The sequence below is a fragment of the Enhydra lutris genome, unplaced genomic scaffold, assembly GCF_002288905.1.
Source record: "Enhydra lutris kenyoni isolate GAN:26980312 unplaced genomic scaffold, ASM228890v2 scaffoldscaffold40, whole genome shotgun sequence".
Lineage (NCBI taxonomy): Eukaryota > Metazoa > Chordata > Mammalia > Carnivora > Mustelidae > Enhydra > Enhydra lutris.
The window spans coordinates 18,382,531-18,406,840 of record NW_019154124.1 but is presented as its reverse complement, the minus strand read 5'-3'; the positions used below and the strand labels follow the sequence as shown (position 1 = coordinate 18,406,840).

The 24,310-nt window shown below is 44.3% G+C and overlaps 1 protein-coding gene across 1 annotated transcript in view; it reads right to left on the bottom strand.

Moving 5' to 3' along the window:
* Positions 1-4,618: 4,618 nt before the first annotated feature.
* Positions 4,619-24,310, bottom strand: part of LOC111155314 (microtubule associated protein 1B) — a 91,944-nt gene continuing 72,252 nt past the window's right edge. Inside the window, 5 exon segments of the mRNA XM_022515458.1 lie at positions 4,619-6,277; positions 7,503-7,694; positions 7,696-7,742; positions 10,983-17,493; positions 23,479-23,619. Coding sequence (XP_022371166.1) covers positions 6,122-6,277; positions 7,503-7,694; positions 7,696-7,742; positions 10,983-17,493; positions 23,479-23,619 — 7,047 coding nt within the window. The 3' untranslated portion in view covers positions 4,619-6,121.

Sequence of the window (24,310 nt, the reverse complement as noted above, 5' to 3'; positions counted from 1 at the left end):
CAGTATAAAATCAAAGAGGAAAGGGTGATTTGGGATTATGAAAGAGACCGAGAATTCACGAGTGAGGAGTTTGTCAAAAGATCATTATAGGGACACAGAGAAGCATTTAAAATTAGCAATACAAGTATAAAGAGAGAGAAGGTAGAGTCAGTACTGTAGCAGACCTTTGTTGATATACCTGGAAGACAGGAAAAAAGAAACTGAAGAACGCCACCTCCGGTGTCTAGGAAAGGACCAGCTGGAAGGGCATTAACTCCCTCCCCATCTCTGCTGTGCCTGGGTCTGGAGGGAGTAGGATAGGAACTCATGGAGAGGTTTGGCTAGGGTGAACAACTGGCAGGGCTTCCCCAGGACTGATGACCTCCTGAGAGTCAAAGCCAGGGCCATGCTGGGCGATGCAGATGGGCCCGCACCCTTGGTTCCGGCCAGAAAGATGTGCTGGAACAGAGTAGTGTGACAGTGGAATAAAAGATAACTTACTTTAGTGTGATAGATGTAATTAAAATCTCTTGTGGTGATTTCCCACCCTGAGTATTCACATGCTTAACCCTTTGATTTCTGGAGGCATTTCCAATTCCTTCTGCCAAGCAGCAACTTCTAACAGGACCAGTCCGTGAAGCCCCATGGTTTTGGAGGCACAGATAAGATAAAAGGAGTGTATGTAACAAAGAGACATCCTTATGACTCAGGACAGGCTGCAGTAACCTGAGGCCAAAGGATCATCTCTGGAGACAGACTGGGCCAGGTCCTGGAAGTCTCTGTTGAGCCCTCTGTGGGCATATTGTTGTGGCCGTGTGGAGGGAATCAAGATGCCAGGGCCTTGCACTGTATGCTAGCCATTCTGAGCTGAGTGGGTCCCCCGGGGTAACTGCTCCTGCTCTATTGGTGTGATCTGTTGCCTCTGCCTGGAGTCTGCATTCTGCAAACCTTCCCCCATACACACATACTGCAGGTCTCCGCTTAGACATCACTTCGGGTGCTTTTCCTAGGTCACCAAAGCTCACCCTTGAATTTTGGGAGCCCCTGTCACCTGTCACTTTAGGGCAGCCCTTTGTTTTGTTTGCCTTTATAAATTCCCACAGTATTACCCCCTGCTGGGTATAGAGTGAACGTACAAGAATCACTTAAATGACTAAGAGAAATTCCTTCCTTTTTTCAGATACTCTTTGCTATTTATAACCACTTTTCCTGAACAGCTTTTCGTTCTTGGGTGTCACTCAAAGCCACGGGGTATTATGTTAGTTATATAAGCTTATTTTGTAACTGAGTAAGAAACCAAGTGGGAGATATGCTATTAGATGTAATTCCTGAACATGATGGCTTTGTAGAGCCTCAGATTGGGAGGGATCACCCAGTCTGACCATCTTGTCAAATCCTCTCATTTTACAGGTAAGTAAAGGAACTTCAGATGGATAAAGTGACTGAGGTCAGCCAGCCAGCTGTCTGTGGCACAGCTAGGATTAAAACCTGTTTTTGTTTTCTATAAGAAACCCTCCCAGTATCCTCCTGCATCTACATTGGTCTACTTATTTGTTCTTTTTAAGCAATAATGATAATTATCTGTTTCCTTCACCTCCCAATTTCTGTCCTTAGACCCCAGCATGCTCCCAGGGTGGGTTAGAAAAGATAACGATGTAGCAGTTACCCAAATAGTACAACGCCCTCTTTGCAGTTTGCCAAAAGCCAGGGAGCCACTGAAAAGAACACAGTCAGCCCTCACGAGTGAATGTGTTCCCCCACTATGGGTGGCAAGTCCCAGCTCCCGATGAGCCCAACCCCGCACACAAGACAAACAGCACAGCACACACATGAACTTTTGCCACTTTTGTATTTTATTGTGGAACTGAGTTTTTTTTTTTTCTTTTACATCAAATATCCTCAATGGAAGAGGGGATATTGCACACAAATATCATAAAAGCACTACATATTACTTTCACTGAAAACTAATTTTCTACATTAGATATGACTGGATAGGATAGAAGTGATGCAGGATTATAAGACATAATACCATACACAGCTGCAGACTGACACAAACACCATTCAGAACAAGAGAGAGGAGTGGAGGTGCTTCTCCGCCGGGCTCAAGACCACTTCCTTCCAGGGCCGGAAAGAGAAGGCTGCATGCAGCGCAGGTACGCACGACTCAGGACGGCTGCACGGTGTTCTCAAAGGGGCAGCCCGGTCTTGATGCCTCATCATGATGGCTCCTGTTTGGGGAGCTCCAAACGAGTGCAGAGAAGCTATTTTTTTTCCCTTCCTTTTCAGTTTTTGATGCTGCCTTTTAAATGAGTAAAGTCAGATTTCTTTTTAATAGTCAATAGTTTTAATACCAGGTGAATAACCTAATTGCTTTCAAAGAAATGCTCATCCCTAGGCTGCTTTTGGTGTGTTGTTCAGTTGGTTAGAAGATAAAAGCTTACAGTTCCTTTCAAATGGAAACAAATCTTTTCTTCTAAATCTGACGCACAAAAAAAAAAAAAAAGTTATTAATCTAACTCACAATATCATTACCGAGCAAGAACCTCCTGTGACAGGTGACTAAAGAGAGGCAAGAAAAGCAATTTCAGAATTGTAGAGCAGCTCCTGAGAGCTGAAATTTGGTAATAGAAAATGGAAGGTGGTAGAATTTCATTAGCAAATGACTGAATCTTATTAAATGAGTATTGAAAAGCTCCTAAACTGCATAAGCTATTGGAGACACTTAAAACATTCATATACACTGGGGAAACCATTCACTAGGATATGTAAGGTTTAAAAAAAAAAATTTTTTTTTGAACTCCATGGAAAATGGCGTTGGGGGGGGAAGGGGTCAGTCATTGTATCCAGTCCCACCACAAGACTGAGAAAGCATGCATGGGGGTTGGGTTTTGAGAAAGGGGATAGAATTGGTTAAAATTGAAAGTGGAGGATCATCTCTAACATTTAGTCTCTGTAGAATTTTGCTTAAGAATACTACCAAAAGTTCATGATCATGAGTGCCCTCTCGATGGAGTCTCATCATTTAAACAGAGTGTAAATTCCTTTCACTTGAATATTCAATCTGTACAATTGGATTAAGTAATCAGTATGAATAAAGCTCCTAGAAGTCTGTGTCAATCTTTAGCCCTCACCATGAATGTACATGGTACATTGTGATGGCTGTTACTAAACTAATTGTGTACTTATGGAACTAGCAAAATTAGGTTAGTCACACAGGTAGGAAAGGTGTCTGGAAGGACAGGAGCAACCTGCAATGCTGACTTTCTTGGTATACTCAAGCTCTGTGGTCATCACTGAGAACAATGGATGGAAAAAGGTATAGTTGGTTTCATAGGAAAAAGAGCCAGCTGACCAGTGACAGCTTTTGTATATTTTTCCCATTAAATCCCATAACAAAAAAGAAGAAAAATAAAGGAATAGAATAGAATGGTTACAATTGAAGATTGGCTATAATTTTCCAAAACGTTTGTATTTTTTTAAAAAAAAAAGCAAAATAATGCACATGTTAAATAAACTTAATTTGGAAAACTGGAAAATAATTCCATCTTCTGTCAAAAAAAAAATCAAGCAGAGGTCTGGATTTGGCAAGAAGGCTGGAAATCAGTTTCTCTTCCCATGTATTACGTGGACCTAACCAACTCAACTAATCAGTAAATAATCACCATGAGTATCTTAGGTTGTCTCAAAATAAGTTTGAAGTAGGTAAGTTTATACTCAGTAAAATCCATTTTGTCACAACGAGTTTCCGTTTTGTGTGAATTTTTTGTACCCTTTATCAATGTGTCGTTCTTAAGGACTCTAAAGAAATGGGGTAATAAATAAAAGCTGCATTTCTAGAGAAGCCTAAAAAAAATAGAATATTAATTAAAAAAAAAAACGTTTGAAAAATGTAATTCACAGCATTAAGTAGACTGCATAGGTCCTCTGTGAAGGGACCTGAAGAAGCATTGTTTAAACCCTCATAGTACTTAGCAGTGCAAAACATACACTTATCAGACAAAAATCAACTAAAATGTTAATTGAAATAAATAACTAACATAGAAAATAAAATGAGGTCATTGTTCACTACTCCGTAGATCTTAAGAGTCTGCAGGAAACACAACATGACAGAGCACAGCACAGTTGTCACTGAGAAGTTTGCCACATCTGAACACTGGGTGCATTGATCTGCAACTTGAAACTTGACATCAGTTTAAATCATGATCTGGCTTCCAGGTTCATCATAGTTCAATGACGACAATGATGGAAATAATCTCTGAACTCTACGTGATGAATCGTCGGAGACGGGAATTCGTTTGCTTTCAGTGAATTATTTCTTCTACTTTTTTCCCAGAAAAGAAAATCCCAAAGCAAATTTTTGCCAGGGTTCTTTGAACTTGTCTTGGCTCTTTTACCTTATGGTTAAAGGTCTCGAAAGAAGGATGTAGAATACCACAGGGTGATATACTTGCAAAGGCCTGGAAAAGTAGCCTACCGTGCCATTCTCCCCCACTCTCAAATAACGCGTACTCAGATTTTTATGTTAGGGGAATCAAGGGGTGGGAGGTATCACTATTCCTGGTAGTTATGGGTTTTAATAAATACTATTACTGCACTATCAGACTTCAACCTCACCAGAACTTCAAGAAACATTATTTTATCTTATGAAAGACTTCAAAAAAAAAAAAAAAAGTGTCTCTTGAAATTTTCTTTGCGTTTTCCTGTAAATGAAAACATTTGTTAAAAATTTCATCTATGAAAAGTTCCCACATATCTAGGAAAAAAAAAATTCTGTACACTTGATCCCATAATTATGCTGAAAGTAATGGAAAATTAAAAAAAAAAAAAAGCCAATGTAAGACAAAGGAAGGTAAATACTGTACACTTGCCGAGAACCTCTTCCACCGTTAAGATTCACTGTGTTCCCAGTCCTGATCATAGAAGCCATTTCGATCTTGGAACTTGCAGTAGTTAAAGAAGCTATGAAAGGCTCAACTTGTTTGGCTGAGGGGCCACAGGTGCACTGAGGTGGTATTCAACACACATGACTCAGACTCAAACTGCTGCACCCATCAGATCAGCTTCTAGGACCCCCACACGCGCACACACTTGCTCCTTTAACTGGAGTATCTATAATCCTACATGGATGTTTTATAAACTTGCGGTCTCACATTAAAAAATAAGTGCATCAAGTATCTTTGTACATTCAAGTCACTTTCTAAGGCAAATTGTCTACCGTGTGTACTCCCAACCGCTTTGGTATTTGCTTGTTAACTGGGGTGGACTTGGGTGTTTCCGCATGCAGGTGAAGTGACTCCGAGTGGACTAACTGGGTGGACAAATGCTGGGAGCATGCCTTAGATCAATCTACTCGTGTGTCGGAAGAGTCTGAGAGTTCGGAATGGGGTTCAAACCACTCGCGCATCCAGTCTGTGCTCACTACATCATGTCAGTGGGCAGCCTTCAAACTGAAGGAGCTTAATTAAGGCGTGAAAATCTCACATGCCCTCACAACAAGTTTTGTTCTTTTTGTTTCCTTCCAGCTAACTTGTTTCAGAAAATGAAGACCCTTTTTGATGACTCAGACTGACACAAGTTGAGAACTTTGCCTATGTAGACTATAGAATACAGACTGCCTGCGAAAATGCAGCTCTAAGTGCTGGTTATTTTCTCCTCCTTACCCCACCTTGCTCTGTCTCTTTCTCTCTGGGTATCTCACCAGCACACTCTACCATTACCTCTCCTTCTCTTGCATTCTTTTCCTTTCTCATTCTCTCTCTCCTGTGTTCTCTCTCATTGTGCGCGCGCGCTCTCTCTCTCTCTTTCTCTCTCTCTCTCTCTCTTTCTAAGACAAATGCCTCTACCTAGCAGAAGTCAGTTGGATTTGCTAGTGCATGGTTTCCAAATGTTCAGCAGAGATGAACTGGGGTAGGTAATTTTGCAGTAACTTGAACCCTACTGTGGGAATACTGTTACTTCCCTTAGCAATCAGCAAAAACTAAGAAATATTAGTGACTTGCATCACCGTGACACAGTATAGCATTTGGCAGGTAACAGTTCAGTGACCTATTTAGATGAATTGACTTTTTTAGAAAAGGTGGTTTCAAATTGAAGAATTTCTGGAAACAAAGTTCAAATCCTGTGGTGTGGCTGGCCTTGGTTTTTACAGTTCAATCTTGCATGCAGGGAAGGATTCATCTTGCATAACCACTGTGCTGCTGCTTGCTAAAACCATGATGTTGAGGTCTTGTTGTTTCTCATGGGTCTCTTGGTACCATTCCCTCATCACTTCTGAGTCGTGAGTAGGGATCAGGGTTACCTGCAGGGAGACAGAAAATAGCTGGTTAAGGGCAGAGCTAGAAATCAGACGATAAAAATAGAACAATAATAAGGTACGAATCAGACCATTAAAAGAAGGGGAAAGAGAGGAAAATTTTCTGGTTTTTTTTCTCAAGAAATATAAAGGACTTTTCAACTTACATTTTCCAGGAGTCAAAATGAAGCTGCAAAAAATTAAGTTTTCCTGAGAGAGTTGAAGACTGGAACCAAAAGCGGCTCATGGACCAGTCAATTAGTTCATCTATATTCATCATCGGGTTTTCAAATATTTAGTGTTAATAGAAGAAGGGCTTCGGGTAAGGTGGGATTGCTTGTATTGCCTTTCACACACCTGGGCAATTTTGCATGAAAGATACTGCGTATTTAATTCAAGGAACTTTAGTTATCACTGCTGCTTAATTGTGTGTAACTAATATTTCATCCTGGGAACAAAGATTTGTTATCTTTGTGTGTGTGGCTGGGATGGTAGAGTGAGTGGCTGGCTGACTGGCTGGGTGGGCACTGGTTTGAATGGTAAAAATTCCATCTAATATTCATTAGGAGACCACTGGGTGTTTCTCATGAAATTTAATATGATTAACTAGCAAATAATTCTATTTAATATTATGCAAACATAGTTTATTAAGTGACTCTGCAAAACCACTGGTAAAACTGAGATAAGCAAAGATCACAGCCAAAATAAGAGAGGTGGTTCATAGCCAGTTACGATGTTTGTGAGCTGGAAGGGTCCTGTTGGGGACCATTTTCTGTAGTGCTCCTTCTGTGGGATTTCACCTGGACAGGTGATTTTCCAAATGGCCACATTCCTAGCTTTGGTCTATTTGTGAAACACAAAGGAGTAAAGACAATTTTAGTAGCTCTCACATGGAAATACCATTTTGATTCATACACAAATATTCTTGGTATATTAGGGGGAAGATAAAGTAATCTTGGGCCCGTTTTGTAGACAAGTGAATTATGCATTAGGATGATAAAGTAGCTCTCCTCCCAGACCATGGTTCGCACCACTAGGTGCCAAGAATAATATTCTAGACTATCTTCCATGTGTGAAATCCACTTTGTCCTCCGGAGGTTTCATGTGTGAGACCCCCACAGGGTACCTTGTGCGATCCACAATCATAGTGGTGCCTCTTTAAACACAATTTCTTCCCTCCACCTCTGGGCACAGCTCCAGTGCCAGGCAGACACTGTCCTGGGGCTCTTACCTGCATGTTGCTGCCCCACTGGGCTTTCCCTTCCAACAAGGCATCCAGGACAGCCCGGCTGGGCTCCTCGGCAGCAGGGTCATTCCCACTCACCACGTAGTAAGATGACCTCACTCTCTTGAAAAATTCGACATCCACATTCTTACTATTGCTGTGATTGGGAATGTAGCACAGGTCCAAATACACAGGGGGGGCCTGGAGGCACAGCTGAAGGCTTGGAAGGCTTGGTGGTTCCTGGTCCTTTAGTAAATAAGCAAAGAGAAAAGCCTGGGTCACAGAAATGCGAAGAAACCCACTGGTCCGGTACTCTCTTCCTACTCATCCCCAAGAAAGTCCTGCTGGATATGCAAAGGGGGCATTTGGTTTGGGTGGGTGTTTCTCTCGTAAAGGGCAGCTGGAGAAAGCACAACATGGTTGTTTATCATCTCAACAGGAAAAGCGAAGGATGGGATGGTTTTCCTTTGTGGACAGCCCATTAGAAAGGAAGAAGACTTCTAAGGCCTTCCCAAAGGACGGAACTAGAGAGTAATCCTCCTCCTAAAAGAGCTGCTAATGTGCATCCTAATTTGAAATGTGATCTAAGAAACCCATTTTGAAAGTTAAAAAGAGGCCTCTGCACTTGGCAAACCACAGTTAAGCAGTGTTAGTAATCCACGTTAGGATCTCATGTGACAGAAGCTCTGCTCACAGCTGAAGACTGACTCAGTAAATGTTTCAGATTTTAACATCCTATGATCTCCAGGGCCCCCAGAACTCGGTCTTGTTCATAAACTGATGAAACACTGCATTCTGTCCTCGCACAGTATTCTGAAAAGTGAGACCTCTCTCCCTCAGCAAAGCTGGCTACCAAACTTTGACAGGAAGAAGGTTCAGAGGGGCGCCTGGGTGGCTCAGTGGGTTAAAGCCTCTGCCTTCGGCTGGCTCATGATCTCAGGGTCCTGCGATCGAGTCCCGCATCGGGCTCTCTGCTCGGCAGGGAGCCTACTTCCCCCTCTCTCTCTGCCTGCCTCTCTGCCTACTTGTGATCTCTCTGTCAAATAAATAAATAAAATCTTTAAAAAAAAAAAAAAAGGTTCAGAAACGTGGCTTTCTCTAGCCAGTTGAGACTACCAGACTAGGGAAAGGGGCATCTGGCTACCAGCACTCCCAGTCTAAATTATAAAGCTGACAAGGTCAAGATTCAGATGAACCCAAAACTTCCCTGGCACCTTGTCTGATGAGATGACTTCCTGACTTGTTCTGGCTAGAAGGTGTCAACTTTTTGGAACAGTCACAGAACTGGCATTCTAAGGTCCTTCAGCCTAGCTGTATAACTAGCATCACCTAGTAAGCCTAATACTCAGGGCCAGGCCTTCCATACCTCAGAGTCTGGCTTCACTGGGCCGGGACAGAGCTTGGGCACCACCATGTTTTTTTTGTTCTTGGTGGTGGTTTTTTTGTTTTTTTGTTTTTTTGTTTTTTTTTGGTGCAAAATGGTGATTTATTAAAGCATGGGGACAGGACCTGTGGGCAGGAAGAGCTGCTGCCGTGTTTTAAAAGCATCCCAGATACATGTTAATGCGCAGCTGGATCCTATATACTTAATCCTCTTTCCTTTTTCCATAGGAGAGTTAAAGACTATCACCCCAGAGTCAAACCACCAGTTGTCCGGTTTTACTTTCAGAAGGATGGGGGGAGTGATGAGAATCAGCCAAACTGATATTTGGGGAAACTAACTCATTTTAATGAATAACCAGCCATTTTAATGAATCTGAGCTAAAAGGCCTCATAACGTCCATATTCGGGCCTACCAAAGCATTCTGACTGATAGCGGAAGTTCATGAACTACAATTCTAACAATTAAAAATGTCCTCAGTTTTCCCCTGTGAGCTAAATCACCACCATTAACGCCAAACGAATGTTGCTCACAGAAGCACGAACTGAGAGAACTGACAACAGACGACCAAGGTTTGTTGTAAAAATCAATAAATAACGCAGTTGTGTTGTTGTAGAAATCTACTGGAAAAGCACCTTCAAAGTAAATTCAAATGAACTCCTCTTTATCACTTGGCCTTAAGAATACCTCTTTAAATGACACACAAAAAAATGTTTTTAAAACCCCGTTGTGTGGGCTAGAGTGGCTATATCTGGCAAGTTTGGTAGCCAGTTTCAGTCAGTTTTTAATTTGTCTGGAAGGATTTCATGTTTTCTCCCAAGTGCAGGCCAGTTGCCAACTCTTTCAAACCAAGAGGTTAATTATCTGGTGGTTTTCCACTACTTCTAAGCATGAGCAAATTCAGTCTGTTGGCTGCACGCATGTACAAAGAGGAAACGTGATGAGAACTCGGGCTTGAAATTGACCCTCCCGGCTGCTCAAAGTAAAGCTTTGCAGCTATAAGTGATGCTTCCTAACATGCACGGAATTTAAGCGTCCCAGGGGTCAGCTATCAGGTTTTTCCCTTAATAAATGAGGAAATGTTATTTAAATTATTTTTTGCTTTACACATTTGGGTCAATGTATATTACTTTGTGAACTGGGGTCTGAAATCGCTGAGTAACTCCTTAAAACAAATAAAATGTATTAATGCAAATCCCTATGATTGGTTTGAAGCAAAGAAATGAAGCTGGGCCATCAGAGAGACCTGCTCATCAAAAACCCAGGTCACTGCTGAGAACTTGATGAATAAGGGAATTGGGATCAAAACAGAAATGATCAGAAGTCAGAGATATCTCCTACCAACTGAATTTCAAACTGGTATAGAATCCTGACTCTGTTAGTGAGACCGTGGCCTAAGAGGGGGATAAGAAGAGCTTTGATGTTTTTCTCTCAATTTGTACTGTGTACTGGCAATTGAAATTATGACATTCATTGGCCAGTAAGAAAACAAATAAGAGTACTACCTTTAATGTGCATGTCGCCCTAGACTGGCGATTTTTTTTTAATGTAAAAATTTTCTAATTTTTAATTTTTAAGTGTCATAACTTTACATTTAAAAATGTGATAATTTTACTTTAAAAATTTTCATAAAAAAATTGAATCTAAATCTTGGGCCTACACTGGCCATGCTAGGCTTGGCTTGGCTTGGCACTCCAGGTCTCCCTAAGCCTTTGGGAGCTCCTGGCCTGTGTCACCTTCACTTAATTCTGAGGCCCGTGTGGCTGAAGTCAATGCCAACACAGTCTCCCAGGGGAGCCTGAAACACACATCCCTGGTTCTGAAGATTCAGAACAAGGCTGTGGTTGCTCTGCTGCAGAATGGAACAAAGCCCGGAAATCACACCTGGTGAATCAGAGCCACTCTGGGCAGAGTGCCACACCACCCTCAAACCTATGGCCCCACGGGGCTGAGACCCACACCTTTTGGCAGAAAAGGCTAGTAGAGGGGAAAGGGACTGTTGTACTCTCTCATCTTCCTAGTACCAAGTCGCAGGGAAATTCAAAGGCTCCAGTCCAAGTGCAGCAGTCTTGGCCTGTATCAGGGTGCCGGCACCTTCCACCTACCTGCAGCTGCAGTCTTTACCGACTTGGATGTGGAGGCATTGGCGGCATTCTTGGTGTCCTTGTCTTTCTCTTCCCCACGTGCAGCTTTGACCTCAGGAGCGGTAGTGGTTTTTGTTGCTTTCTCCACAGATTCCTTCTTCTTAGGAGAAGCCACTCTAGACACCTTATCTGAGGATTCCTTCAAGCCCGCCGGTTTGGGTGAAGCTGCAGAGGGCTTCGACTTCCCATCCCCCTTTTTGACAGGGGATGATGACTTGGTCTTTGTGCCTGGCTTTTTGGTTTTGGTCTTCTCTTTCAGGTCTTTCTTCAGAGCTTTGCCCAGGTTCTGCTCGATGGCCAAGGCCTCCGGGTCCATCATGGACACATCAGGGTGGCGTGGAGAAGGGCTGCGGTCCTGCATGGGAGCTGGAGGTGGGTCCATGTGTCTGTATGTGACGGTTTTGTCTGTGGGGATGGTTTCTGATTCATCTTCGGAGTCGATATTTGCATCAGCTGTGATGGAAGGGCACTCTTCGGTCTCCGGAGGAACATCAGAATCCGTCTGGGAGGGAGCAGACTCGCTGACTGAGGTGGGAGGGGTTTCGTCACATTGTCGCCCCTGTGGCTTTCCTCCTGGAGGCGGTGGGGCTCCCCCTGCTTGGGTGAGGGGCTTCTCGGATTCTTCAGTTGGCTCTTCACTGGCAAACCACTCGAGAGGATTGGGATTAATGAAGGAGGGTGAGAGTTCTGTCTTGGGATGCTTGTATTCACAGGAGGACACAAGGCATAAGTCAACATCCTGGCGAGCCTCTGAGGGGGACTTCTTTTCCGCAGTGTAGCACTGGTCCGAAGTCTCATAGGAATATGTAGATGCTTGGGGCGTTCTGGTGATTTTCTCTGCGGTCTCATAACAGTACTTTGAAGCCTCAGGGGTTCGTGTAGCTGTTGTAGATGTCTCATAGGAGAAACTTCCAGACTCAGAGAAACTGGCAATTTTCTCAGTGGTCTCGTAAGAGTAGCTAGAATCCCCAAGTGTATGGCCGCCATCTTCAGGATCATCATAGCCGTTGCTGATGTCATCCAAGAGCCGTCTAGACCTCTCAGTCTTTTCATAGCTGTAACCACTCACTTCAGGGGTCCTCATCGTCTTCTCACTTGTCTCATAGCTGTACTCACCCTCTTCAGGGGTCCGGGTGGTCTTCTCAGCAATGTCATAGGCATAGCCACCATCTTCAGGAGTCTTGGTGGTTTTCTCAATGGTGTCATAGGAGTAGCTGCTGTCAGATGGGGATTTTGTGGTTCTCTCTGTCTTCTCATAGTAATAGCCACTCACATCTGGGGGCCGGGTGGTTTTCTCATAAGACTCATAGTCGTAGCCTTCTCCATCTGGGGACCTGGTTGTTTTCTCGGGCTTTTGATAGGCATAGCTGAAGTCACCAGGCGTCTTCCCTCCACTGTCCTTCTCCACACCAGATGACGCCAAATCTCTGTTCAAGGCTAGCTGGTGTTGCATTGTATCAAATAACATCGAGGCACGGAAGCCATAGGGCTCTGCGGATGCTGCATCCATCGCTGGAGGAGAGGAAGTGTGGCAAACTGCTATGCTCTCTTTGACGGCAGAGGTAGAATCTGAAAAGCTAGGTGAATATAAAGGAGAGGACTCCCGTGGGGTGAGTGGCGAGATATCAGATTTTGGTGAGAGTTTCTCTCCTTCTAGACTTTGCACTTTTTCTGAGGTGAGTGAGGCATATAAGGATATATCTCTGGGAGGAGCAACGTCGGATAGAGTGTCTTCTTGGAGAGGAGATGCTATCTGAGAGGGAGTATGTGCTGAAGAGGTGGATGGAGAGGCCTCAACCTGAGACACTGAGATAAGCTCAGAAAGATCATTATCTTGGGTGTAGGACGGCTCCTCCATTGGTGGTATTTTATGCGATAAACTAGAGTCCTGCATGTCCGAAGGACTGTAATCCACTTCAGTTGGCCCATTTTCAGTGATGTGAAGCATACTCGCACCCACCGTAGGGTGATCTGGAGACTGTCGGCTAAAGTCCATAGCAAGGGAATGCTCAGGGGATTCTTGGCCAAATTCAATAGACATTGAGGACTGTTCTGATCTGTGATCTTGGACTGGTGTCCTGGATTTGGCTGTTTTAGGGGAGAAATCTGGTGGAGAAATTGACATTGGTCTTGGACATTCTTCTTTAGATGGAGACATTTCTGTTTCCTGGAAAGTAGTCGGTGTTTGCACCACAGACACTGAAAGGGAGTCATCCACTTCAGTGGAGTGTGGGGAGCCAACCTCAGCATGCAGAGAAGGAGACACATCATCTGTTGTTGGCTCTGGAAATGAACTTGTAGCCACAGAAGCTGTGGATACTGAGGCCACACCCTCCATATGAGAGTATGTGTCTTCTGCTACACCCTCATCAACAGGAGTAGCCGACTTGTCTGAGACAGTGCCTTCAGAAATGGACATCTTAGTATCTTCCTTAAAAGATCCAAACTGACTGACATCTATTTGGGTAGGAGAAACATCTCCTCCTAACTTCCTTTCATCTAAAGCCAGTCCAGATTGAGAACTCATAGCTTCGACATCATCAGTTTTCTTTTCTTGACCAAAGTCTTCCTTTATTGGTATAAAGTCTGTGCTTTTCCCTTCCTCTTTGTCTTGGAAAAGACCAGTAGAGGTTATGTCAGAAACTGGACTTAATTTGTCTGGAAAGCCTTGTTTTCCATTCTTTCCTTCAAAGGGGCTTTCAGCACCTCTACCAGCAGCCTTGTCGTCAGCACTTAGAAAACCTTCATATGCAGACTCGGATCCAATTAGGGGAGGGCTCCGTAAAGGAGACAAAACTTTTTCAATGGGAGATTCTGAGTCAGGCACAGGTTCATCCATGGGGCTTATGGAAGCCCTTTCATTCTCATCTTTGGCATCACTGAATTCAAAACTCACTGGAACCGCTGGTGGTTTTTCAGTTACTTCTGTGGGGAGCTGACTAGACTTCTCTTCTGTGGGAGACTGGTAGTAAGGCGTGTGGCCCGCGCTGCCAGTTACAGACTGAGAGGGAGACACCACTTCCAGGGTCTTATCCTCAGGACTAGCACAATGTTCTTCAACTACTTCTTGGGTCACCTCAGGAGACACTGGGGCTGCTTCTGCCTCTGCTGAGACTTGAATCTCATTGGGCGTCAAAGAAAAGTTCACACTGCGTTCACCCAGAGGGGTCTTTTCTATGGGTGAAGGAGGAGATGGGCTCAGGGATGGGCTCTTGGGTGGACTCAGTTTTTCATCAGACACTGCTGGGATGGTTTCTTTGATCATCAGTGTGGCACTGGCTCTTAGGTCTTTCTCTTCCGAGCAGTACGCATCACGCAGAGCAGATTTGCTAAATTTGTCTTCCTCCATGGACGACGGTGGTGAGATGGTGGAGGCTGACGCATTGTAGTCCTTCCCATCTGTGGCATCTGTTTTTGAGCCTTCAGATAATCCATTGAGTGTCGTAACAGCAGGTTTACTGTATTCCTGCGCATACAGTGCAGACTCGTATTTGGTGATGTTTACAAATTCTTGAGATGGGGACTCTGTCTCTTCATTGTTGATCTCATCACTCATCACATCACGAGGAGTAGACATCTCATCCATTGGGGTGGGCTCACTGGATATCTCAATGGTAGACTGCGTGTAGCCAGAGGTGGCAGTGAACTCTTCAGGCTGGTCTTCTCGATTCTCCTCATCAGAAGCAGTGGCCTCACTCTCTGAGCCTCCAGGTAAAGTCTCATCATGAATTGAAGACGCAGGTTCTCGGGCAGGAGACTGGGCTCCTGGTTGCTTGATGGCTGTGGTAAGGAATCCATACTGATCCTCGACGCCGCCAGCCTCCGCAGCCTTGTCGACCACGGCCATCACGTAATCTTCAGCTTCCGCTTTTTCGGGCTCATATTCTTCCTCTCTGGCATCCTCGGCTCTGTCCTCTTCATCACCCTCCTCCTCCGATTGTTCAGCTTCTCCTTTCTCCACCACCTCATTCATGTCTTCTTCTGCTCGGTCATCTCCACTGGCCAGAGACTCCCTCTTCTCCTTGATGTGCACATCTGCCTCAGCCTTGGCACTTTCCTCCTCCTCCATGAGGCTGTGCTTGGAGGTGCTCACACACACATTTTCTTCAACGTCCTCTTCCGGCTCCTCGGCCTCCTCAGTTTCTGCCTTCTCTTCATAGTCTCCAGTCTCTGAGGATTCTTCAAAACCAGCTCCTTCGTCTTCATATTTTTCAATGTCGTCCACCCCCTGCTTCTCAACCGGCTCCAGCTCCTCCGGAGTTTGTTCACATTCACCCTCCCCTTCAGTGGTGGTGATTCCCTCATCAGGAGACTCAGCAGGGCCTTTGATGACTTCTGTCTCTTTCTGGATGACATAGGCTTCGACTGGCTCAGTTTCCTTCAGTTTCTCCTCATCTTCAATCAGCTCCAGCTGAGGCTTCATGTCTTTTGCTACATCGACCTCTTCGGCCTTGAGCTCTTCAAAGTCCTTGGTCAGATCCTCAGGGGATGACATAAGGGACCTCTCGGCCTCAAGTTCTTTGGCAGGGCCGGCGCCCGCTACACCAGCTGCTGCCACCACAGCCGCAGCGGCAGCCACAGAGCCAATGGCTGCGGCCGCAGCCTCTGATGTCTTGCCTTCCTTCTTAACGACTTTAATCTTCCCCTTCTCCTTTGGCTTCCCAGCAGCAACAGAATCTTTCTTAACTGCCTCTTCCTTCTTGGGTACTTTTGGTTTTAATGCGGCTGGTTTTTTGGCTTCAGATAGAGGAGTAGATGGTTTCTTTGTGTCTTTAGGAAGTTTCTTAATTTCTTTTTTGGGTTCCTTTTCTTCCTTTTTAATTTCCTTCTTCTCTTCCTTCTTCACCTCCTTCTTGGCTTCCTTCAGTGGGGTTTCTTTCTTAACCTCTTTCTTGGGTTCTTTTTTCTCTTCTTTCTTGATTTCTTTTTTCACTTCCTTTTTTACCTCTTCCTTTTTGGGTTTTTCCTCCTTCTTGATGGGTGTTTTGTCCTCCTTTTTAGCCACTTCTTTCTTAGGCTTTTCCTTCTCCTCTTTCTTTTCTTCAGATTTTGCCTTTGTTTCCTTTTTCACCGTCTTCTCCTTGGCGACTTTGGGTTTGACATCTGTGGTGGGCTTTTCAGTCACCTCAGCTTTCACTGGGGGCAGCTCTTCCTTGCTGGGGACCTCCTTTTCGCTCACTGGAGGTTTGGTCTCTGTTTTTATGGGCTTGTCTTTTTTCACGGTTACCTTTTCTTTGCTTTCAACTTTGGGTGCCTTTTCCACGTGATTAGCTTTTGCGACATCAGGGGTCTCTTCTTTCGACTCCTTTCGGACAGATTTGCTGGGAAGTGGTTTTGCAGCTGGCTTCAGGCTCTCTCGGCTGTCGGCTCTCTGTTTCAGTTTTACTTGTTTCACAGCTGGAGTCACCACCTGGCCAGTTAGGTCCTTCTGGGTGGCCAGTGGCTGTTTCAGAAAGTCTAAGTGTTTGAGCTTTTCCAGTCCTTCCAGGATATTGTACTGGGTGCTATTGCCGGGAAACAGGACCCGAATGATTTTCTCTGCAGGGTTTGCTGGATGCCACACGATCAAAGAGGAGACTGAAGTTAAGTAGGAAATTGGGATATCTATTTCTTGACCATTAGGCAGGATAAGTTCAGCCTTGTCTTTGTTAGTGCCAGTCCACTGTTGCATAAAATACTGCATTTCCTTGCTGCTCTTGACAGGGTTAAGGACGTACATCTCAAGTTTACCAACTCCCATTTTTTGGAAAAGAATGACAGGGTCAATGGTATTGCCTACGCTTCTAAAGAGAGGTTCTGGCTTCATGGACAATTTATTTAGGTACTGGAGAGTGAAGCAAGCTTCTTCTATGCTTCTCTTCATCTTGATGTTTGGCTCTGGATTTTTAAGATTTTCAGGGACATTGAGAAATACAACTCCTAAGTCAGGAGAGATGAGGTTTTTCATCCAGTCACTATTTGTGGTGGAGCCCTGAGACTGTTCTTCCTCGAGCTCCGCAATCTTCCGCTGCAGCATGCTGTTTATTCCAGGCAAATTGTCATCCCCAATGTGGGTGAGTAGGATGGAGTCCACTCGGTCCAAGTGTCGGATGAGCTTCCAGAAGCAGGATTTCCTTTCCGATCCTCCATTGATGAGCATATTGAATCCGTTCACGGCAAACAGTGCAGAGTCGCCCCTCCCTCCTGGAAAAATGTAACAACAAGGCTTGGAGAGCTTTAGGAATCCGCCTGATGTGGGAGGTTCCAGGATATCAAAGGGAGATGGGACTTCCACTGATTCTGAGAGATACTCGGTAAACTCGGAAAGTCCTTCCATTTCTGGCAATATAGAAGCTGAGTTGAGTTTAATATTAATGAAGTCTTGGAGATTGTGTCTGTCGAGATTGGAGTTCTTCCAGTCCCCTTCTTCAGGACAGAACAGTGTTAAGCTGGCTTTGTTGGCAGGATGGGTGGTACTCAGTAATTCCCCAATCTGGGAGTTAAAAAAAATAATAATAATAAAGGAAGAAAGAAAAGGTTTAAGTGACTGTCATCACTCATCCATCATCTCCATCCATTACTACGCATTACAGGATCACCAGGTACACAAAGGGCTGATTTCAGAGGTGCTAGTTGGGTAAACACAGAATTATTGCCATTCTGGTAGGTGAACAGCCTTCATCCTGCACCCGTTCTACTACTCCCTTCTGCCTCAACCACTGCTCCCCACTGCCAGCACCTCCTCTGGGACCCCTCCAGCCTCTTCTTGCCCAGCAGGGGACCTCCAGACCTCTGCTCCGGTTCTAGGACCAGTGACCATTCTGAATGACCAGTGCCTGTGCCGCAGTGGTTATGAAGTACTTTGGGTATCACCCCTGGGTGCCTGCCATGCACAAAATGCCCTTTACACAATCACAGAGGAAGCCTATGAGAGTCATCTCACCACTTACATAAAATGTCTTCCTCGATTCCCCTGGGCTTGGCCAAAAGGCCTGCCTGACACACTAAAGTTTAGATAGAGTGCACTAGTTGTTGACTACTTTTAGAATCTGGTGGATACCAAAGCAAAAAGTTGGATGCGTTTTCTTCCCCTCAGAGACAGAAAGTTCTAGACTACACATCACTACAAAAAGTCACTGGTTCTGGCATCTTTAAAACATGAGTGGCTCATCCAGCAGATTCTCAGCAAATACAAATCCTCTGATTAAAGTCATGATGAAAGCAAATGGATAATTAATTATAGGAGCAAGTAGCCAGACTTGTCCCCCATTGGCTCAGGTTTAAATCCAAGGTGAAACATTCTGCTTTCTCACAACTCTTGCTTTTCTCAGGGCGAGCTGGGTGTGAGTGGCTAGGATCGAATCTGGCTCAAAATTTTTTCAGTGCATAGGACAGGACCATAGGATGGGAATGCAGAAGAGCAAAGCATGAACAAAACAGAGACTGGGGTTTAATCAAAGTGCTTTCTAACTCCATAGTATGGCCATATGTTTCATGGTCTTGGCATAGTAAATACTGAGGGAAAATCATGTCATCAACTCCAGTCTTCTCTCAGGTGTAGCAAAGCTCATAAATCAGCCCAGAGTTTCAAGTGAAACGAGCTCTGTGTCTTCGATGGCTAATGATGAAAAGGAAAGTAAAGACTTCACTTGGCCCAGGCATCCCCCAGCCAGCATGGTATGAACTCTCACTTTCCAATCTTCTAATGGTTTCCTGTCTCACACAACCTCCTGGACACTAACATTCCAAGGCAACTAGTGTGTGTGGTGTAGATGGGTAATTTATAGAATCTGAATTTTCCTACATTAGATTGTAGTGACATTTCCACTTCTGTTTTGTTAGTGTATTTATCCTACATTTTGTGAAGGGTCACAAAATAGCAAAATAGTAAGTCTTTGACTTTGTTGTTTTCCTCAGACTTGACAATTTCCTATAAAAGGGAGACGAGTCCACTGTTTTAGAAGGTAAGAAAACTGAAAAAGCACATCTGGGGTGGCTTTTACTCAAATTATCTGCTGATCAGAGCAAACATTAGCACCAAAGAGGGTCTGTCGTCCGGTAATTAGCATAGACCCTCATCACTGTTATTGTAGCACAATTAGGGTTCTCTCCATCCTCATTTTCACACCAAGTACATACACACTATTCATGCTTTATAATACATTTTAGAGGAGAAATCTAGGAAAACTCAAAATGCTGAGTCTTCAACAGTGAAATTTTAAAATTAAGTTTACTTCATTTCAGTTTTTAAAATTCCACCCTGAGGGGTATGAGCCAGCTGTGTGTAGAAGGTATTGAATCAAGTTTAAGGAAAAGGTAAAAAAAAAAAAAAAAAAAAACCAACTTGAGGAATACCTATTTCCCATCTTTTCACTTCTATCTGGGAAGTTCCTAAGAAATGAAGGAAATATGACCCCAAAACAAAGCAAGTTTGCACAGAATTTTGAGGAAGTCAAGGGTATTGAAAAACAGCCGAGAGTCTAGTGAATAAAAAACTATGTACAAGGCAAAGCAGAGAAGAAAGTCAGCACTGCACAGGTTTCTTTCGGAAAGGGAAAATCGGGTCTCCCTGGAGAAGCTGCAGTGTACTGGGCATGACGAGGAAGGAATGCAGAGAGCAGAGCTAGAGAGAGGCCTTCACGAAGGAGAGAGGGAATAGGAGGCATGACTCCCACAGTCTTAAAGCTACACAGTGGCAGCAAAGCCTCTGTTTCCCCCCCATTGCCCGAGCCAGCTTCCAGACCTGAGCACCAACATGAATGCTGGAGTGAGTGTCTCAGAGCAAAGACTAAGTCTTAAGAACACCCACTCAATCTGTATGCAATGCACAGATGAGAGAAATAAGGAGGAGCCAACAGCCTTAGCAGTGGCAAGGAAACTTGTGAGTACGTCTCAGACTTGGAAAAAGTGTCTTCCTCTTATAGAGTTTGGAAATATCATCATAGTAAATGGTAGTTAGTATAGCCCATTGTAGTAGAAGTTTGTGAATAGGCGGAAACACACCCTCGTGTATCTCTGTATCGTTATGTGTGTTTCCCTAATACATCATCAGCTCCAGAGATGTTCATTAAACTGCACTGAACTTGGCCAATTCAATATGCACTGTCCTCCCAGAGTGGCTGCTTTGGAAGTGACCATGAGCCTGCGAATACTTCTCAAGCACACTGATTGCTGCGCTACCTTTGTTCTTAGGAATACAGACGAGAGACTCAACTGGAAGAAATATTGCTTGGGGCAAAGATAGTCTTTTTGTTAAATATGTTAAAACTATAATTAAATGCAGGCATACTGGAAGAGGAAGGAAGAGATGAGAAATAATTTACTTTACTGCAGATAATGAAATAAGATTTGAATTTCTAAACCACAGCCTACTCTAACTAGATTTCCTTTTTTGATTAGGTTACTTGCTTGACTGACGAGGAAATACGGTGGACAGTGTATCTCCGGGTTTTAGCAAGACGTTTAAGAAGATCTCTGAACAGTGTGATAGCAGAATGAGGCGGATTCGTAGCCACTCATAGAAATCCTGCTGCTTAGTGTCAACCTGGACGGAGGTCTGTGACGGGATGCCTCAGGCCTCATTTATGTCCTGTGGAGCACTGACTTGGATAAAAATGGCAAAGACATGCTTGTCAAACCTGTCAGTGGCATGAAAATGGGAGGCGGAGCAAAATGTGGGATGGCAGAGTTAAAACACTCACGGAAAGCTCTTGACATTGGGATGATGATGGCTAAGTTAACTCTAACAGGCTGGCGTACTAAAGGGATAAATGTAAGGTCCAGTAAACCAGCAGGATAAAGCAAAGGATTGGGAGATGTGGCTTAACAACCATATTCATGGAGAAGACTCAAGGATTTTAGTTGACAGGCAAGTGGATTTATCGTAAAGCTAAAGCAGCTTAAACTTCAAGGCTCCTCGCTGGCATGGTCCCCCCCCAAAGCCCTGTACTTAACTGTGTACTGATAATTTTGTTTTCTTTTTCTTAAAGTGAACCCCTAGTTTATGTAAATTACAGCTCTCTTTAAAGCCTGCATCCCCTCCCCAGTGACATTTAAATTATGGATGTTGATGGTCAAAAGTTACTTTCAGACTTACTTAATAGAAGATTGTATTGAAAACTACAGACGTCAGGTTAGAAGTCCTAACCTGGTCAGGGACCCCTGGAGTATGGTGCCCAGTATGAGTCATGACATTTTAAAGAAACTAGACCAAAACCAAACAGACAAACTGAAGTTGTTGTCTCCTCCTCCTTGACCATAACCTCTAAACCTTGCTCTTCGAATACACTTCTCTCTCTAGATCACTTCATCTGCTTCCACGTGTCTCCAGCCCCACTCTTGGTTCCTCGAGCCCCTGACTCATGTATCTAATTGTCTGGTAACACCAAGGCACTAAAACATGCCCAAGACAACTCCTCACTTTTCCCCAAACCCATCTCATCCCTTTCCTGCAAACAGGTTTAAAGGAAAGTGACCAGACAATGTAATGAACTTTCACTCTCTTCTTTTATGAAGAATGGTGTGAAGAACTGAAAATAATCTGAAGGGAAAAAACAACTGGCAGTGTTGGTGATGGGTGTCTGCAAAACCTCAAGTGGAAAAGGGAGCACATTCCTTCCAAAAATAAGATAGAATGAGATAAAGAAAGAAAAACTCTCTAACAGAATGAAAACTGTCCCAGGAGATGTGATTTCACCTTCTTCAGATTTCAGGGAGGAATGGGTTGCCCAGATAACTCTTCTATCCGTTAAGTTCTGGTTATGTAGTTAACCTCCAATGACTAAGACTCCCACAAACTGAAGCTCAAGATGTATTAGTAATTGTACCTTTCAGTCCATTTATTTTTAATCTATTTTTATTTTTTAAAAATGCATCATTTGTTTTTCCTAAATGGTGTTTCTGGTTTCTATAGAGGGACGAGCATGTATCAAGAACTCAATAAAAGGAACAAACCTCAACACCAGTGACCTTTAAGGTCCCTTTGTTACGGAGTCATTCTGTACTTTTTCTAAGGACACAGGGGGAGTCGTGGCTCTAAATGGCTAGTGACCATTGGTCAATACAATCTTCTATTAAGTAAGTGATTTCCAACTGTGCAGGCTAAACCCTAGTAGCCTTGGAGGTAGGGAGATGACAAACTCTGGAGAGAAAGGGACAAAAGACTTCATTCGTTTTGAAGCAGGTTAGGATGGTACCAGCTGTGAGTGCACCCTGAGGCCCCTTCCTGCTGTGGGAAGCCAGGGCTGTCTGCCTCAGGCCCCAGCTGACATCACACCTTCTGAAAGTGGGGGCTTTAAACGCTAAGTGAAATGTTTCTTTTCCCTGTTTTTTATTCTCCCCAGTGGGTGGGGAGTGAAACACTGTGAAGTCACCCAGCCAAAGTTTTCACAAAGCCTCCGGGTAAGCCAAACAAAGCCACAGCTCTCACCATTGATGACAGGTACAGAGAGGCCTCTCTGTGAAGCCCAGGGCTAAGGAAGCTTAAATGCAGAGAGACAGATGGCCCTTTGCCACTTGGGTGGCTGAGAGGCCACCAACTCAGGAAGTTCTCAGGAAGATGGTTTCAAGTGGACACGGGGACTCCTGTGTACACATCCCTCAGCCCCTCTGTGTAGAAACCTGTGATCCACCATGGGCAGGCCCCAACCCATTACGTTGATGGCCCTAGTAGTTAGAATATCTAACTACTAAACAAACAAAATGAAAGAGGCATGTTGTTTTGGAAAGAGAATTTTCCCAGCCAGGATAAATTCTCAAGCAAAAATAACCAAATTAAGCTCTTTAAAATCTGATTTTACCAAATACCACTAATGTCATATAATATTCAACCCCTCACATGTATCATCAGAGAATAAGATATGTTCATTAGAAATACTAATGACCCAATCCAGCTGCCTTAACCATCTTGTTCTTGGGGGCAAGGATGTGCCGCATTTCCCTACCTGCTTCCCTTTCTTGAGCCTTCTCTTTGTTGGGCTGTTCAAGCAGCCCAAGTTCAAACATTGGGACCAGGCATTAATAGTAAGACCAGTGAGAAATAATTAGACCGGGGAAAGTAAGTAGAGATACTGAAAGACATCAGGGCAGTTGAATCCTACCAAAAGACTAAGAGATCTTTGGAGTACACTTTCAGAAAAAACAGGACACCTGGGTTTTCTTCTGGGCTCTATCATTTCAAGTTTCTCCATTATTTTTGCCATCTCTAAACTACTGACTATTCCAATCCCCCTCCACCTCCATCTCCAGCACATTAAGAATGGTTCCAATTCATTATATATAGATGGGTGTCCTGAATTCTTTTGGTGATGAGTCAGTAGGACTACAGTATGTTGGATCATGCAATTTTGCTTATTTCAAAGGAGGTGTGACATTCCCTCCCCTTCTCCTAGCCCCAGTCCCAGGCTTTCAAAGTGGAGCCTCAGGCTACAACTGTAACCAAGCAACTGGAAAGCTTAGCTATTTGCAGACAGGAGCCCACCTCTTGATCGGTGAAAATCTCTATGAAGTTCTGGAAGGAGAAAGAACCGGACTGGAGAATGAGCTCTCCGGTATTTTCAAAGCACTGCCCGGTCAGCACGAGCAGCTTGTGTCGGGCAGCGTCCGTGATCATCAGGCGCACCTGAAACAAAGCACAGGGAGCTGGACATGAGCCATACGTAACCCCACCCGCCATCCCACTCGCAGGACAGGGCTGGCTCTTGCAGGGCTTGACATCCATCACCAGCCAAACTCATGCATTTCCCCTGGGGCGGTGGACAGAGCCAACAACTGTGATCATCTGGTCAATGGGCCCATGAGTGCCACCTTCCATGTTCGAGACGACCAAACCAGAAGTGGTGATTGACTCTCTCCCCACTAGTTTCCTTGTCTTTCACACAGAAGTCTCCACAGCTGTGTCTGCTAGCAGTGTACCGTCTGTGAGACTTAGGGATGTCTCACAGGCTGAGTCACCAAGTGCAGCCCAGCCCCCCGACTGCTGCCTCAGGAAGCACAGATTTCCAGTGACAGTCCCCAGTGAGCCCCTCCCTTACAGGACCCCTTTCCTTCCAAGCCATCCAGCAAACGCTCAGCTCCAAATGCCCATCTCCAGTAGGATCAGCAAGGTGCCTGACATTGAACAGAAACAAAAGGCTGCTCCAAATGGGAATCTTTTAAATAGAATTGTAAATGGTTTGCACGAAAGAACTCTCTGTTCTTTAAAGTGGCAGGAAGCCAGCCTGTCCTTCAGCAGAAACGCTGCTCCAAGCACCAAGGTATTCGTTCCGAGCACAGTTCAGTTCAGCACAAATTCACTGCCAGGCATCATGCTA